This window comes from Ptychodera flava, chromosome 20 (genome assembly GCF_041260155.1).
Source record: "Ptychodera flava strain L36383 chromosome 20, AS_Pfla_20210202, whole genome shotgun sequence".
In the NCBI taxonomy this organism is placed as follows: Eukaryota; Metazoa; Hemichordata; class Enteropneusta; family Ptychoderidae; genus Ptychodera; species Ptychodera flava.
Genome location: NC_091947.1, coordinates 36,856,923 through 36,873,568, shown reverse-complemented (window position 1 = coordinate 36,873,568; position 16,646 = coordinate 36,856,923). Strand labels below are relative to the sequence as shown.

Below are 16,646 nucleotides of genomic sequence, written 5' to 3'. Positions count from 1 at the left end.
ATTTTCAGGTTCTAAAGTTCTTATTAAGGGGGTAGATTGCAATGACTACATTCCTGTTCCTCTCCATAATGTCTATTTGTCTTCGGACTTTGTTTCTGGACCTGTGACTTTAGGTATTAGGCCTTTTTTGCCTTTCGAAGGGATTCGCCTTCTTCTTGGAAACGACCTTGCTGGGGACAAGGTCATTACTAATCCACTTGTGACTGATAATCCTAGTTTAGATCAAAATCCAGAGCCAATAGAGGAAGACATTCCCGGCCTTTTCCCATCATGTGCCATTACTCGAGCCATGTCAAAGAAAACTTCCAAGAATCAAAATACTCTCAAAAATAATGTCACAGATGTTGACTTAAATGACACCTTTCTCAGTCAGGTGTTTGACACGGATCATTCCGTTATCCCTCGTGGATTTGAAACTTCCAGTAAAACTTCTGCTGACCAAAGTCAGACATTTTCTAGATCAAATCTCATTGCAGAACAACACAAAGACCCAGATATTTTGTCTTTGTTTGACAGGGTAGATGATGAAGGTAAAACTTCAGATAGCTCTGTTTCCTATTATACAAAATCTGGTATTCTCATGCGTAAATGGAGACCTCCAGATGTTTTGGTTGATGACGATTGGGCTATAAAACATCAAATTGTGGTTCCAAAGCCCTACCATGCTGAAATATTGCGCCTGGCCCATGAAACGCCCTGGGCTGGTCACTTAGGAGTCAGGAAAACTTATCATAAAATTCTCAGTCACTTTTATTGGCCTAATCTCAGGCAGGATGTGGCACATTTCTGTAAAACTTGTCACACATGTCAAATGGTAGGAAAGCCGAATCAAACCATTCCAAAGGCCCCTTTACAGCCAATTCCTGCATTTCAAGAACCATTTAGTAGGATACTAATAGACTGTGTTGGGCCCCTACCAAAAACAAGATCAGGAAATGAGTACATGTTGACAATTATGTGTACATCAACTCGGTTCCCAGAAGCCATACCACTGAGAAACATAAAGACAAAGACTATAGTGAAAGCTTTAGTCAAATTTTTCACTTTATTCGGCCTCCCTAAATGTGTCCAGTCCGATCAAGGCTCCAACTTTATGTCTGGAATTTTTCCAACAAGTAATGGATCAGCTAGGCATTAAACAGTATAGGTCATCCGCCTATCATCCAGAAAGTCAGGGTGCTCTTGAGCGATTTCATCAAACTTTGAAAAACATGATTAGGACCTACTGTTTTGACACAGAGAAGCAGTGGGATGAAGGAATTCATTTTCTGCTCTTTGCTGTTAGAGAGTCAATTCAAGAGTCTCTGGTTTTAGCCCATTTGAGCTTGTATTTGGACATACAGTCCGTGGCCCACTTAAGCTCGTTAAAGAGAAATTCCTATCAGACGATGATGATTGTCTGAATATTTTGCAATATGTGTCAGATTTTCGTACAAAACTCTCTAAAGCATGTGAATTAGCCAGAGAAAATCTTGAGTCATCTCAGCAGTCAATGAAAACCAAATATGATAAAAACACCTCAAAACGGAAGTTTGAACCAGGTCAAAAGTTCTTGTTCTACTTCCAATTCCTGGCAAACCACTCCATGCTCGTTACTTTGGGCCATACCTAATTGATAAGAAATTGAGTGATTTAAATTACATCATAATAACACCTGACAGGCGAAAACAAAAACAGCTATGTCACATAAATATGCTTAAGCCATATTTGGATAGGGATAATCCTACTATAACTCAGCCTGTCAGTGCAGTCAGTTCAAACCATTATGAAGATAGTGATACTGAAACTGACTTGAGTGAAAATACTCTAAACTCAAAGCTGGGCTCGGTCAAGCTTCAGAACTCAGAAATCCTGGAGAAGCTGGAGTCTACAAAGTTGGCACACCTCCAGCCAGAACAACAACAACAGGTGAAAGAACTGCTCCACGAATATAAACACCTGTTTCAAGATGTTCCAACGAGGACAAACGTCATCTATCACGACGTTGATGTTGGGGACAGTAAGCCTGTAAAACAACATCCATACAGACTGAATCCAACAAAAGCAAATATCTCCAGGAAGAAGTCAAATACCTGCTGGACAATGACTTTATTGAACCCAGTAAAAGTAACTGGAGTTCGCCGTGCATACTTGTTCCCAAATCAGATCACAGTTATCGTATGTGCACGGACTTTAGGAAGGTCAACACTTTAACAAAGACAGACACTTTCCCAATCCCGAGGATTGATGACTGCATCGACCGAGTGGGAAAAGCCAAGTATGTGACAAAATTTGACCTACTGAAGGGATTTTGGCAAGTCCCTCTGACGGATCGTGCTCGTGAAATATCCGCCTTTGTTACACCAGACGGATTGTTCCAGTACAAGGTGATGCCATTTGGAATGAAGAACTCTCCGGCAACGTTCCAACGGATGATCAACGACGTCATATCCGGGCTAGACGGGTGTGCAGCTTACGTTGACGACGTCATCCTGTATAGTGACACCTGGGAGGAACACATTAAGCTCATGCGGAAGTTCTTCGAGAGACTGAGTAAAGCAATGTTGACTGTCAACCTTGCCAAATCTGAGTTTGGTTGGGCGAGGGTAACTTACCTCGGACATACTGTAGGACAGGGTGAGGTAAAACCTGTTGATGCTAAAATCAGTGCCATTTCAAGTTTTCCCATACCAAACTGCAAACGACAACTGATGCGCTTTCTCGGTATGGCTGGTTACTACAGAAAATTCTGTCCAAATTTCTCCGCAATTACTGAGCCTTTGACTAACTTACTTAAAAAGAAAGTAAAGTTTGTTTGGTCAGAGCAATGCCAACAGGCATTTGATACACTTAAAGCCATACTTCAAAGTGCTCCAGTGTTGTCTGCACCAGATTTCACTTTGCCATTCAAATTAGCTGTAGATGCTAGTGATACGGCTGCTGGTGCTGTTTTATTGCAAGAGGATAGTCATGGTGTAGATCATCCTGTTTGCTATTTTCACGCAAATTTAACAAATCCCAGAGAAACTACTCTACAATGGAAAAGAGTGTTTATCTTTGATATTAGCTTTACAGCATTTTGAAGTTTATGTTACTTCTTCAAATCAGCCAATAGTGGTTTATATTGATCACAACCCTCTTGTTTTTCTGCAGAAATTTAAAGGCAAAAATCAGAGATTGCTAAGATGGAGTTTAATGTTACAGGAGTTTAATCTTGACATTAGACATATCAAAGGCAGAGACAATTTAATTGCAGACTGTCTCTCTCGTATTTAGAAATTATTGTTGTTCACTTTCAAGAAATTTTATTGTTGTTCACTTTCAAGAAATTTTACTTTAGAGTAAAACAAAATTTGAGTACTTAAATCCTTTTCAAGATTACATTTGTAAAAGAAAGATTTTTCTTTGAAAAATTTTCTTTTTTGAAGAGGGGGTGTGTTATGTAGGTCATTTCCCCCCACACTCATCATGACCTGAGTTCAATTAGTCTAGAACATTCTCAAGGTCACTACCCTCAATGACCTCACAACCTTGAATTCAATTAGTCATGTTTGGAATGTTCTGGAAAGTTGATTAGTTGTGTAAGGGAGATAATTTTAGAACAGTAATTAGCATGTCAATAAAAGTTCTAGATTGTTCTTATATGCCTTTATAAAAGGGACGTGCTCAGCTTCCAGTCAGACTTTTGGGATCGTGTCTCTTGTGTGTTACTAAACTCCAGCAGTAGTCATTCTCAAGACTTTTCAAGACCTTCACTGTCAACGCTGGATTTATACTGTGGACTTTGTGCAGCTTCAAGCCTGCAAGCCAAAGGACTGTTCATTCATCCGACTGACTGTTACAACTCTGAGACTGGAGCTTTGCCGTCCCAGCTGAGATAAGTAGTCTGTACACTTTTAAAGCTTGTACTCTGTCCCTAACTTAGCAATTAGTTTTGTTTTCGTAATAAATTTTGTTTAAACGGAAACTGCTGAGTTCACCCTTTTGTTCGTTTTCTCTGCACGTAACAATAGTCATTCAAAGAACCTGCTCTTTATGCAGAACAAAGTTGACTCAATGCAGCAGACGATCGACCACTGCTGTGTGAGCTCTATTCAATTACTGTACGGTACTGTCTATAGAAACAGCATGATCGGCAACTACAAGTCAATTCAGCAATACTGGGTACCCCTATTGACCCTGTTGCGTGAAAGATGATGTAAGTGGCAGTGGAAGTCACCTGATACCAAATATGACCCGAGAATGATGGCAGTGCAGGACTGGCAACGTTGTGTACACGCTTGCGGGTATCGGATTGCGCACTTTGCTATCTTTTTGTATCTGTTATTTTTTGATTATCTACTGGTCCGTCGGACCAGACAAAGTGAAAAACTAATGGTCCGCGGCAAAAAATCGATGGTCCCGGACCTCGGACCACTGGATTTGCTCACCCCTGGTCATACTCATACTCATCCTCAGCCTCGGGGGTCACGCGAAAATGAGGATGAGGATGACGCTACAGCGTCAGCTTCACCGGCGTCAGATCCGATTATTCCCGAATGCGTCTGATGGAATAGTAAGTGTAAAAACGACTTTAAAAATGTGCTCCAAGTTTCATATCACTGTAAATGTTAATCAAAACACAGTTGGGTTTGTATTTCATAATATTTAGTAAACTCTCTGCTTCTCACGATGTAGTTACAACGCAGCATTCTTAGCCCTTAATTTCAATGTAAAGTTCAAAGGTGGCGTTGACTTTTCAGGCCTCAAGTCATAGTTCTACAAGTTAATTGTTTTATATATCCTCTGAATAATTAGGGCTTTCATATCGCCTCTCATAGTGGCGATTTTTACAAATTTCGGACCATGTATACCTTTTTGCACCAATTTTTGGAAAATCTTAACGCAAGAGTTGAGAGGATACCAACAAACACATCTACGGATCCATGGACTGAAAATTACGAACATTTCCAATAAACTAGCCTGTATGAGATATTCTAACGATTAAAAATTACCTGCGAACCAGTTTAACGATTCAAAAGAAAGTTGAGAAAGAATGGAGTTGTTATTTTCTTAAGTTATGGGCGAATTTTATCATTTATCCGTCATCGGGTAGCGTAACTTCGGCAATCTTCGGATACGACGCTGAAGCTGACGCTGAGCAGCGTCATTTTCAGCGTCAGCTAGAAAGGTCACCTGAGGCTGAGGATGAGGATGAGGATGACGCCAACTTTACGCTCTGTGCCAGAAACTTGCTGGTATGACTGAGACCACAATCCCTTCCGTGGTGCATGCTGAGACCTTACGAAATGCGGACGATCAAGAATAGTGCACATATCCTGTTTTAGATCCTGTTTGATATGCGAACAAATTTTCTCTGTTTTAGTTGTAACGTACTGTGTGGATTGAGGATGACGAGGCGAGTATTTGCCATTTCCGATTTACATGTAGATCACCCCGAAAACTTAAAATGGGTAGAAAATTGGTCAGAGAGCTACGAAAACGATATCCTAATCGTTGCCGGTGATGTAACCGATAGCCTACCACTGTTGAAATCCACTCTGCTAATGCTGAAGAAGAAGTTCGACACTGTCTTCTATGTTCCAGGTAGGTACGGGTTTCTTGTCCGACCCAAATACCCAGGCAAAACCTCGAGCTACATTACTGCAGCTACAGAACTGAACAGGGGCCGTCCGTTTAGAGCTCCGTGCAGGGGCCATAATCGAACCACAAGCGACTATGGACCAGAATTATGACTGTCCAGGGCAGTACATGTTTACGCACTTCTTAAAACTTTCCTCGATGAACATTTCAACAAATTCTCTTACCAAATCATTGAGAAACAAAATCTATATAGTCATCGTGCAAGTTAGGTACTGCTAAAGAAACGTGTAAATTACCTAACATTTGCCAATATTTGAATTCAAAATGGTTGCTTGCCATCCTAGTATGAAATGGAAAAAAATAATTTTCGAAAAACTAAGATGGTGATATTTTTTCTTACGCCAAGTGCTTCAAGCCTCAACAAGTGATAAATCAGAAAAGAATTGTAATTAGTAAAATTTGAGAATCTGAATATCTGTCCATGATATGCATACCATCTTAAATATATTTTCTGTTGAATTTTATATTCAGAAAGGTAATATGTACATGAAAGAGAGAGAAAATCAATGCAAGTGTTTAAAATGACAAGGAGATGTCAGCTAGGGCTTCCCCACAAGAAATCTGGATAAATTTCAATCAAGAAATCAGGATAAATTTCATTTCAAATTTAAATGCTTATTGAAAAGTTCATTCATTGTTCTCTCAGTAACAAATATTTCCTGTATAGTCTTCCAATAAAGGCTTTTCTGTGAAAATATCACAGATGAGATGAAAACAAATCCAGTCTGTGTACAACGTTAACCTAAGATAGTTCAAAAAATTGAGGCTTACAATGAGACTAAGTGATGGGCATGGGATGCTGGACTGCTTCAGCTGATCATGATCAAACTTGAGGAGGTTAAATGACATACGTATGAAGATTTCATTGTGGTTGGAACTGCAAGTTGCAGCAGGCCACAAAGTGTGATAGTCTGCAGTGATATATTCATGTGGAATGTTGCAAATAATACATCTGTAATTGCTGATTGGGATTTAAATAAATGAACAACACATAATCGTTATTAATAAGCAAAAATGCACAGAGTTAGGGAAGTAGAGGGAGACTGAGTGAAGATAACACGTACACTCTGAAGCAGCAGGACGCAGCGGCATAAACCACGAGTTGAACTTCCTGGCAGTTATTGTAGGGGGATGGCATTGCAAAGGATATTGATAGGGACTTACCAACTTTGTAATCTTAAACATTTTGTCTGTGCTCTAGTGGTTAATGCTAATCTGTATCTTTTTCATTGAAATTCCGAGTGGAAAAATGTTTTGTAGTACTGCGATCAGCAGTTATGTACAGAAACTGTCAAGTAGAAGATGGGCATTCGAATTTGGAACAATAAATCACAAAATATTGTTACTTCACTCCCGTTTCATTATGGTAACACTAAATGACATGACTGCATGTAAGTCAAATTGACTTGACTGCATATCTGTGTCACCACTGAATCCTTCCACGCATGTGTGGAGGGACTGTGGTGTCACTTAGTGACTCAACTGCACACCTGTGTCACTTAGTGACTCAACTGCACATCAGTGTCACCCCGTGACTTGACTGCACATCAGTGTCCCATATAGTAACATGACTGCACAATGTCACCCAGTGAGTTGACTGCACATCAGTGTCCCATATAGTAACATGACTGCACAATGTCACCCAGTAAGTTGACTGCACATCAGTGTCCCATATAGTGACATGACTGCACAATGTCACCCCGTGACTTGACTGCACATCAGTGTCCCATATAGTAACATGACTGCACAATGTCACCCAGTGAGTTGACTGCACATCAGTGTCACTAAGTCACTTGACTCCACATCAGTGTCACATTAAGTGACTTGACTGCACATCTTAGACTTGGTTTAAGTCAGTGAATTTCTAAAAATTTAAATTATTTGTACTAGTTTCTCTTCTGTCTCACCTACATGTATTTCATACAAACCTATTTGGAATTTGGCAGGCCAGGTTTTACCGAGTAATTGAATGCGTTACCTTTGAGTCTGCGCAGTAGTGAGTTAGTTTCTGCTGGATTCACCGGCTTTGACTTCTTGCACAGTACCAGCGGCTAGACGGACTGTGTACACAGTGATGTACAAAATGATTGAGAGCCCTCTCCTGGGTATTCTGGCCAATAAGAAGAATGCCTCCACATTGAGTACCACACGCTTAGCAAATATGGCATTAAGTTCGCACATTGACCGCATTTTAAGACTGATCGGTCGACCATCGCAAATCATGCGAGCTCACAAGAGAAAAGTTGTCGAAAGTCATATTCAGGAAAATTGCGTGTTTGTCTGCACATCAACTGGCAGTGGTAAATCACTGACGTACGGCGTTGACCCACATTGTTCTGATTTTCATCGCTTTGGACATGTAAGAACATGGAGCTCCATGGTAAGAGAATAGGCTAAACATGCACATGTACCTATTGAAATCTCCTCCACATATTGCTCAATGAAGGAGCAAGCCAGAAGTTGAACGAAAGAGGACTGAAAGCTGTGTACATCAGCGATCAGAAAGTCGATATGACCTGTGTAGTGGAAGGCTTGTTCAATTACGTTTTTGGTCATGAACAGAGGTCGTGCTGACTTCAGTGGGAGTGATCCGACTCAACATTTATCAACAACGCCATGTGAGGTTTATGCACATATCTTTGGGGATCGAGTGGTAACTCCTACCAATATGCCAAATACGATGATGTCATCTTATGAATAATAGATCAGTAAATACAAATGTCATCTCATCCATAATTTATAGCAATGCAGATTGTGCAAGAAAGCAAAGTCTGTGATTTTTGGGATAAACTCCCCTGTGTAGCGTTCATCCCACTAATCACTATCACCCCACTCACGCATTTCACATTAAAACAGAACACAAATCATCGCATTCACCCAACTCAAACATTCACAAATCACAGACTTGAACCAAGTGAATGCACATCTGTGTCATGAAGTGACTTGTCTAAACATCTGTCACATAGTGACTCAACTGCACACCTGGTAAATTGACTGCACATCTGTGCCACTAAGTGACTTGTCTGCATATCGGTGTCCCCTAGTGACTTGACTGCACATCTGTGTCCCCTAGTGACTTGACTGCACATTGGTGTCACCTAGTGACTTGACTGCATATCAGTGTAACTAAGTGATTTGACTGGGCATTGATCAGTATTACTGACTGAGTTTCTGCATATTAGTATCACTAAGTGACTCAATGTCACTTGTTGACTTGACTGCATATCAGTGTCACTAAGTGATTTGACGGCACATCACTGTCACTTTGTGATTTGACAGCACATCACCATCACTTAGTGACTTGACTGTTTATCAGTATCACCTGCCCATCAGCGTGACTGCATGGCTGAGTTGACTACATGTATACATTAACCCTTTTCCTGTCAGACAGTATTAAGACTATTCCTGCCAAGTCCATATTTCACCATCAGGTCAAGATGGTTAAAATTAATGAAACACAACATATTCCATATGGTGTATTTTAACATAATACTGTACATTTGAAGGCTATTGAAAACATAAATACTGTAAACTTGATTTTTTTGGACTAAAGATGCTATAACATACCAAGCCAAGCGGGTGAAAATACGTCATGTTTGGGCTCAATACCGCTTTTTACTGACTTGGCTGATTGGGAAGTAATAGTCTAAATACTGTCTGGCAGGAAAAGGGTTAAGACTATTACTTCCCCATCAGCCAAGTCAGTAAAAAGCGGTATTGAGCCCAAACATGGCGTATTTTTACCCCCTTGGCTTGGTATGTTATAGCATCTGTGGTCCAAAAAAATTAAGTTTACAGTATTTATATTTTCATCAGCCTTCAAATGTACAGTATTATGTTAAAATACACCATATGGAATATGTTGTGTTTCATTAATTTAAACCATCTTGACCTGGTGGTGAAATATGGACTTGGCAGGAAAAGGGTTAAAGTCACTTAGTGACTTGACTGCACATCACGGTAGCTTAGTTATTGGAGTGTACATAAATTTGACTGACTGAGTTAACTGCGTCAGCACCATTAATTTTCTTGTATGACTTCTCATCAGTTTCACTAAGTGATCTGATTACACATTACTTTCACATTGTGATAAGATTTGCACATACATGTACATGTACCAGTATTAGGGACGCGTCATTTTCTTCATGAAGGATTAGTGGAAAATTGTAGCAGCTTTACCCTTTGGAGTATCCCTAGCTAGTTACAAATGCAGTGGGATATAAAATGCACATTGATAGCTTCAATCTTACAAGTTGTAAATGTTTCATCGGTAAGAAAAAAGTGTACACCAAAGGACTAAATAAGGTCAATCATTAATTCAATATCAAGGTATGCAAAATAGAATTCATTCAAAAAAGTTTCTGAAATTTTTGCATGTCAAAAAGGTTTACACAAAGATAGCACATGGTGTAAGCAATTGCTATTATGAAACACTGTGTCTGTTTGATAATATTTCCTCTCTACACCTGGCGAAGAGACGCCTGATCAACCATCTTGAGATTTATGCAAATTGGAGGATAGTATCTGTTGCACGAATGATGTTCCAAGAAGATGCAAAACAAGTGGAAGCATTGTTAATCTAAGGGACTGTCTCAGATTGTCGCAGAAGTTCAAGAAACGGAATTCCTTTGTTTAGATCAAAACCCCCTCCCCCTCCCCAAAACGAAACTTCAAAAGTGCGAAATGTTCATGTCTGCCTAAGAGTACAATGTTGCATTTTGCTATAGCTACTAAAGATGTATTCCCCTCGCCACATGACAATTAAAGTAATCAATCAAATATGAGTACTAACAGAGCCGTTTACTGCATAAGTGTCATTTTATTTTACTTCCCCTTTTTGCATCTCTTGTGCTGTTCTTTGTCTGTGTGAACACGCAATTTGTACTTGGTATTCTACCATTGCCACCAATTCTACGAATTCTATATATCTCCTTACAATTTACACATTTAAGACTGCTATGGAAGGATAGATGGCAGGCAGAATAGCTGGCATGGTAGCTGCCATCTTTGCTCCCCTGCCACCTATCTTTCCATCACCACCTATTCTACCATTGCCACCTATTCTACCATTGCCACCTATTCTACCATTGCCACCTATTCTACCAGTGCTATTATATCTCCCTACGATTCAGTCATTTAAGACTGCAATGGAATGATAGATGGCAGGCGGAATAGCTGGCAGAGTAGCTGCCACCCTCCCCAGCCACCTATCTTTCCATTGCCATATATTCTACCATTGCCACCTACTCTACGAATTCTATAAATCTCTCTACAATTTACACATTTAAGACTGCAATGGAAGGATAGATGGCAGGCAGAATAGCTGGCATGGTAGCTGCCCTCTATCCTCCCCTGCCACCTATTCTACCATTGCCACCTATTCTTACTCATTTAAGACTGCAATGGAAAGATAGATGGCAGGCAGAATAGCTGGAATCTATCCTCCCCTGCCACCTATCTTTCTATTGATCTTGTTTGCAAGTGTGGAGAATTGTTTTGATAGAATTTTTCACCTCATTCAATATCGCATTTTGCAAGTGTTGCGAGAGTATGATACTAATTATGCAAGCCAAAACCCTAGAAGTAAAGCTTACTCCCTGAAGGTGTGAATGACTTACTTTCTGTTATCAGTGTTATAAGATACGACATCAGGCAAACTTAGGAAAGCCGAAAAAAGTCAACTGGAGAGGGTTTGGGGACACGCCCACATTGCATTTTCCGTTTGCCATACTTAATAATCGCGCTAAACAAAAAAAGAAATAAACATAACTGTAGAACTGAAGAACACTATGAAGCAATCGCAAAAGTATTCTGATTTGAGTGTTTGGGAAACAAAATTTGTTTGCCAGGAGTGTTTTTATGTCATATGGCTTGGTACAAATGCGACGAAAATTGCTGCCACAGGGCCTATGAGTTGAGGCAGGTGAAGCAATTGAAGTGTCAGGGTAAATTGTCTTTTATTTAAATATTTGAGTCAGATTCACCAGTACATTCATTGGTGTTTAAATTGTGCACGTTTGTCCAATTAAGGTTCACTATATTGGCACAAGACCACTAATTCACTTCTGGGTTCTTTACCCACGAAGGTAGTTAATGTGAAAAATAGTGCAGACATAACAATGAGCCTTAATTTTGTCAAAAAAACACCACTGAGGGCGCTATTTTTAATCATTGCTTACTCAAAATTTCCATGGCCTTGCCCACATGAAAAATTAATCAGTAGTCAAGCTGATATTAACTTAACACCTGTCAAGAGCATTCTTGCCGATGAATTTTTTAAAATAGGAACTTGAGCTCAACGCTACTATGGTGGCCTATGGGAAATTAATTAGTGGTCTTGTGCCTATTATGAAACCCATAGATATTCATATCAACCTACACAACCAGAGCCACCCGGCAACTACTTTGTTATATCTCTAAAATCTCAGATACAAATCTCATTCAAATTACCCAGTCTAGGAAGACCTATATCACTGCAGCATCTATTAAAATTGCTTTTTTCACATTTCTAATTAATTATCTTCATTTTCTGCATATTTTGTAAGGCCGTGACTATTGTGATATTTAAATTGAAAGATGAGTTGTCCAATCAGCTTTGAAAATCCATGTAACTATGGTAATTAAAGTTTTTGTCAATACCTGTATATACAATATTTACGACTGTTTCTTTCTCTGTTCATTTAATAATGACTGAATGTGTATATGTCTACTTTATTCATATCTTTAATCTTCAATACTGACGTGATTTACTTCATCCAAGGTAACCATGAGCTGTGGGTGAGAAAAGAGTCCCAGAGAGCCAGCGCCAATACTGGCAGTATGGATTCTATCAAGAAATTCAATGAGATTATAACTATGTGTGAAGTAATAGATGTCTACACAAAACCAAAGAGAATGACCACAGGAGAAGGGCAAGATATCATCATTGTTCCGTTATATTCCTGGTATTCAACACCCGAGGAAGATCTGGATGATTCCTTGTATCACTGTGGTCCAGAACCAGAAGACAAGGAAAAAATGAATAAAATGTGGATGGATAATCACTTCTGCATCTGGCCAAAATTAGATACCTCAAGATCTAAATATTTTGCCAAGCTTAATGAAGAGCACATAAAGCAGTATGATGTTCCCGTGATTAGTTTCAGTCATTTTCTACCAAGGATTGATCTTGTTTTACCTACTAAGGAGGAAGATGAGGCTGTTGTCAAGGAACGTCAATTGTTGTCGCTACCTGAAATGAAATTGCAGCGTCAGGGTGCTTTTCCAGGCTTCAACTTCACTCGTTTTGCAGGATGCAAAGTATTAGAAACCCAAATACGACAATTAGGGTCAAAAGTTCATGTTCATGGTCATCAGCATCGTAATCGAGACCGCATTGTTAATAATGTACGATACGTCTCCCACTGTCTTGGATACAGAATGGAACGTGAGAAAGGTTTGATGTGGGGTTTATGTGAGTGGAAAGGACCCAAACAAGTCTGGCCTCTATCATAACAAAGTGTATTCTGTCTATAATCATTGTTAATGTATTAATTTTCTATTTTGTTTTTTCAATATCACAAAATATCAAAATATAGTATGGTTTTATATTTCAAGGAAAACAAGTTAATGTACAATCCATGTAATTAATTACATCACAGTCAATCTTGTTAGGAACTGTGTTTAAGTTCTCATTCATGATTTGCATACTTCATGATTTACAATCTCAAAATACACAACTTGCTGCTGTAAAGGATTTACATGGCATGTAGTATTTGGTTATTTGCAAAATGAAGCAAGACATTGTCAGTATGTGTCTCTTTAATGATTACATTAATATTTATGTGTCATAGATTTTACAGCAATGCTTATAAAATATAGCAATTAATTTTGTAACTTGGGAAATATAATGGACATATGTGTATCTGAGAAAAATAATGGACATATGTCTATCTGAGAAATATAATGGACATATGTGTAACTTGGGAAATATAATGGACATATGTGTATCTGAGAAAACCACTGATTTTACAGGTGACTAATAACAAAATATCTCAAATGCGAAAGTACAATCTCACGAAGTGTGCTCAGTGCCTATTTTTCAAATCTTTACACCTCATGGCGTTCTATTCTCAACTTGGACATTGTCAAAGGCAAGTTCTTTTATAGGTAGACACTGTAAGTCAAACAACTTTCAAAACAGCAATATGTTGATCACCTGGGATGTTGTGACAAAGGGATTAGTAATTAAATGATAACACATGACAGTGAGGACAATCTCACGATTTGTGGCCTGCCCAAGGGATGGTCAGGATCACCAGCCTGAAGGTAGGCCACAAATTGTGATATTGCCTGATCTTCATGTGTCATTAATTTTATTACACTGAACATTTGAAATCATCACAAAATCCAGTATTTGTACTGTGCGCATTGAAGGACATGTTGAAATGATGTGCAAATTTTCAAATGACGCATTTTATATATCTCGTAGAAGAGTTCCTGGCGCCTGTATACTATGATGTGTGTGTGCACTTTGAACTTATTTTCGAATGGCTAGCGCATAGTGGGCAAGAATCGAGTAATAGCAAATTGAACCATGTTATATCACTTGTTTTTGAATGTCAGGTGGTGGACTTTTAGCCAATCACGAGATCTGTACTATAGGCAAGGTGTAATAAACAACCATATTCGATGGTCAGTATGGTGTATTTGAAAATACATGTATCTGTTCATTTGCCAACAATGCAGAGACATTGTTTTTGGTTCACATTCAAAGTATCATGGGAAAAAGATGTATTTTTAAATTATGATACTAATGATAGAGGAATGTCATAGTGTAACTTTGATCACTGGTTTATCAGGTGAGGATCTTTAAGATTTTTGATAAAAATTGTAATTTGATACACAAGACTAAATAGCCAAATATTGAATTTAGTCCCAAAAGCTGCAACTTTGAGCATTAATTTTTCCACGGTAAGATATTTCAATCGTCTCTTATATATTTTAAATCACCCCAAAATTTTGGGATTTTCGCAGTCAAGGCGGATGATGTGTTGCAATTGGTTTTCTGAAATTGGTAGGTAAAACCAACTGTGAATTGATAACACAACATTGAAGCAGACCAATTTGACTAAAATGTAACCAGTTCAGTGTACTGGTAAACTGCCTACTTGCAAGCACTTAAAAAGTGCTTCCTTTGAAATCACCAAATACATTTTACATTTACAAACATGCTTATCAAGGAATAAAGGCTCCCCAAGTTGTTCATTTTCAACCACAAAGGACTTCCTATCTTTGTCAATTATATGATTATCAATAGTGATTTGTGGAGAAATTTTTTGGCATGTGCTGTATATAATACTTGAAAAATTGTTTGGTGTAAATGTGTGCCCACGTTCATATATCAAGCAATTGGTTTACTCAATTCAATTTTTGAGAGAAACATTGAAAAGTTTTGCTGTCTACATAACATATAAAATAATATCATGAATTAATCAATGCATATGACTTAAAGCCGGAGCCTCCCTTTAAAAGGACGCGAAGCTGTGGTGGCGTTCATTGTGTAAGTGGACACCAAACAAGCAACACGTGGGCACACGCTCCAGAAAATGCCACTTTTTAGTTTTTCCCGGCCGCAAAACGCGTACAGACTGCCAAGCGGTCAGCGCGAAGTTGCTGCCGATCGAACTCTGTGGTTATATTCAAAGTCTGGAAGACAATTTTTTAGGAAATTCGAGCGTTTGTGGTGGAGAATCAATGACCGTTGGCGATTTGAACTAACCATCAATCAAATGCTTGTACAAACTCTGTTTGCAGGATTAGCAAAAGGTGACAAAAGATTGAGATCAGTTTGAGTAATTAATGGTATAGAAATCAAACATCGTGATGGCCAAGTATTTGACTGGCAGCAGAACTCCATTAATGCGATAACCTGGGATTGAAAAGTGCGGCTTTAATGTTGAGTCAGTAGTGAGCATAGATAATGAGGAATAGGGAAATTCACTAAAACAATTTGAGTTGCAATTAGGGAAAGTTCTCACTGTGCCCATCTAAGTCAACTCACTGCCGTAGACTACCTTACTTGGTACAAAGGTGTCTAAACCGTGACTGTAGCTGACCATAGGGCTTCCCAGTATACTTGTTTCACCTTCGTCAATTCATACTCTACTGTTGTGATGTCATGCTACTTCTTATCAGTTCTAAGTTGGGTTTTTCATGCCGATGTCAAATAGGCAATCCAACACAACAATTTTGTAATAAATGAATGCAGCATCTGTTTAATAATTATTTTGTGTATTCATACCCACCAGTAAGTTAAGTTCATCTACATTGACTAGTGGTAGTTTGAAAGTAAAATCTTGAAAATAATGTCATAAGTATTTGGGCTTTGTTAATTGTAAATGTGGCAATGCTTAGACAAAACTGTAGCAGGACCTTCCCAAGTCATGGTATATCCAAATGCTGTAAGAAAATGAACATGCAGCCAAACTGGACCTTCAGTGTCATGCAGAGGCATATGACAATATACGCTACAACATACAGTAGCTGAATCCATGACTTTTCAGACAGTGGAAAAATACTTGACAAGAAGACTTGCAAAATCAAAACTTTCTATTCATTGGAACTGAAGTGTTGGTTTTTGTAAATCTAATTAACTTTGGTCACTGGTCTATCAGGTGAGGATCATGTTAATTTTTAATATACAGCTATCACTGATGAATATCCAGTGTGCAACAGAGAATTATCTCCCTCATCCATGTTCAAAAGCTTAGAAACTAACAATTTATGATCGTACTTGAAAAGCAACATATGAAGTTGTGTGTCCATAATAACGTATTAGGACAGCAAAATTGAAAGAGAGTTGTTACCTTGAAAGACCTCCCAATGATACCAGCATGGAATACAGTGGTTTCCATGTCTTAGTCACAGTATTATCAAGTGTCTCATTGTTCAATCTAAACTTATTCTTTTAATGATCCAGTTAACAGTGAAGGAAAAACCACTCGTATTTGATCCATATTTGTAACGAAAAATGGATTCATTTC

At 38.7% G+C, this 16,646-nt stretch overlaps 1 protein-coding gene across 1 annotated transcript; it reads left to right on the top strand.

Moving 5' to 3' along the window:
- The first annotated feature begins 4,020 nt into the window (after positions 1 to 4,020).
- On the top strand, positions 4,021 to 14,317 carry LOC139120862 (uncharacterized). Its single transcript, XM_070685481.1, has 2 exons — positions 4,021 to 5,565; positions 12,383 to 14,317. Exons 1-2 carry the CDS (start codon positions 5,319 to 5,321, stop codon positions 13,114 to 13,116), a joined length of 981 nt encoding a protein of 326 aa, XP_070541582.1. The 5' UTR covers positions 4,021 to 5,318; the 3' UTR covers positions 13,117 to 14,317.
- Positions 14,318 to 16,646: the final 2,329 nt, after the last annotated feature.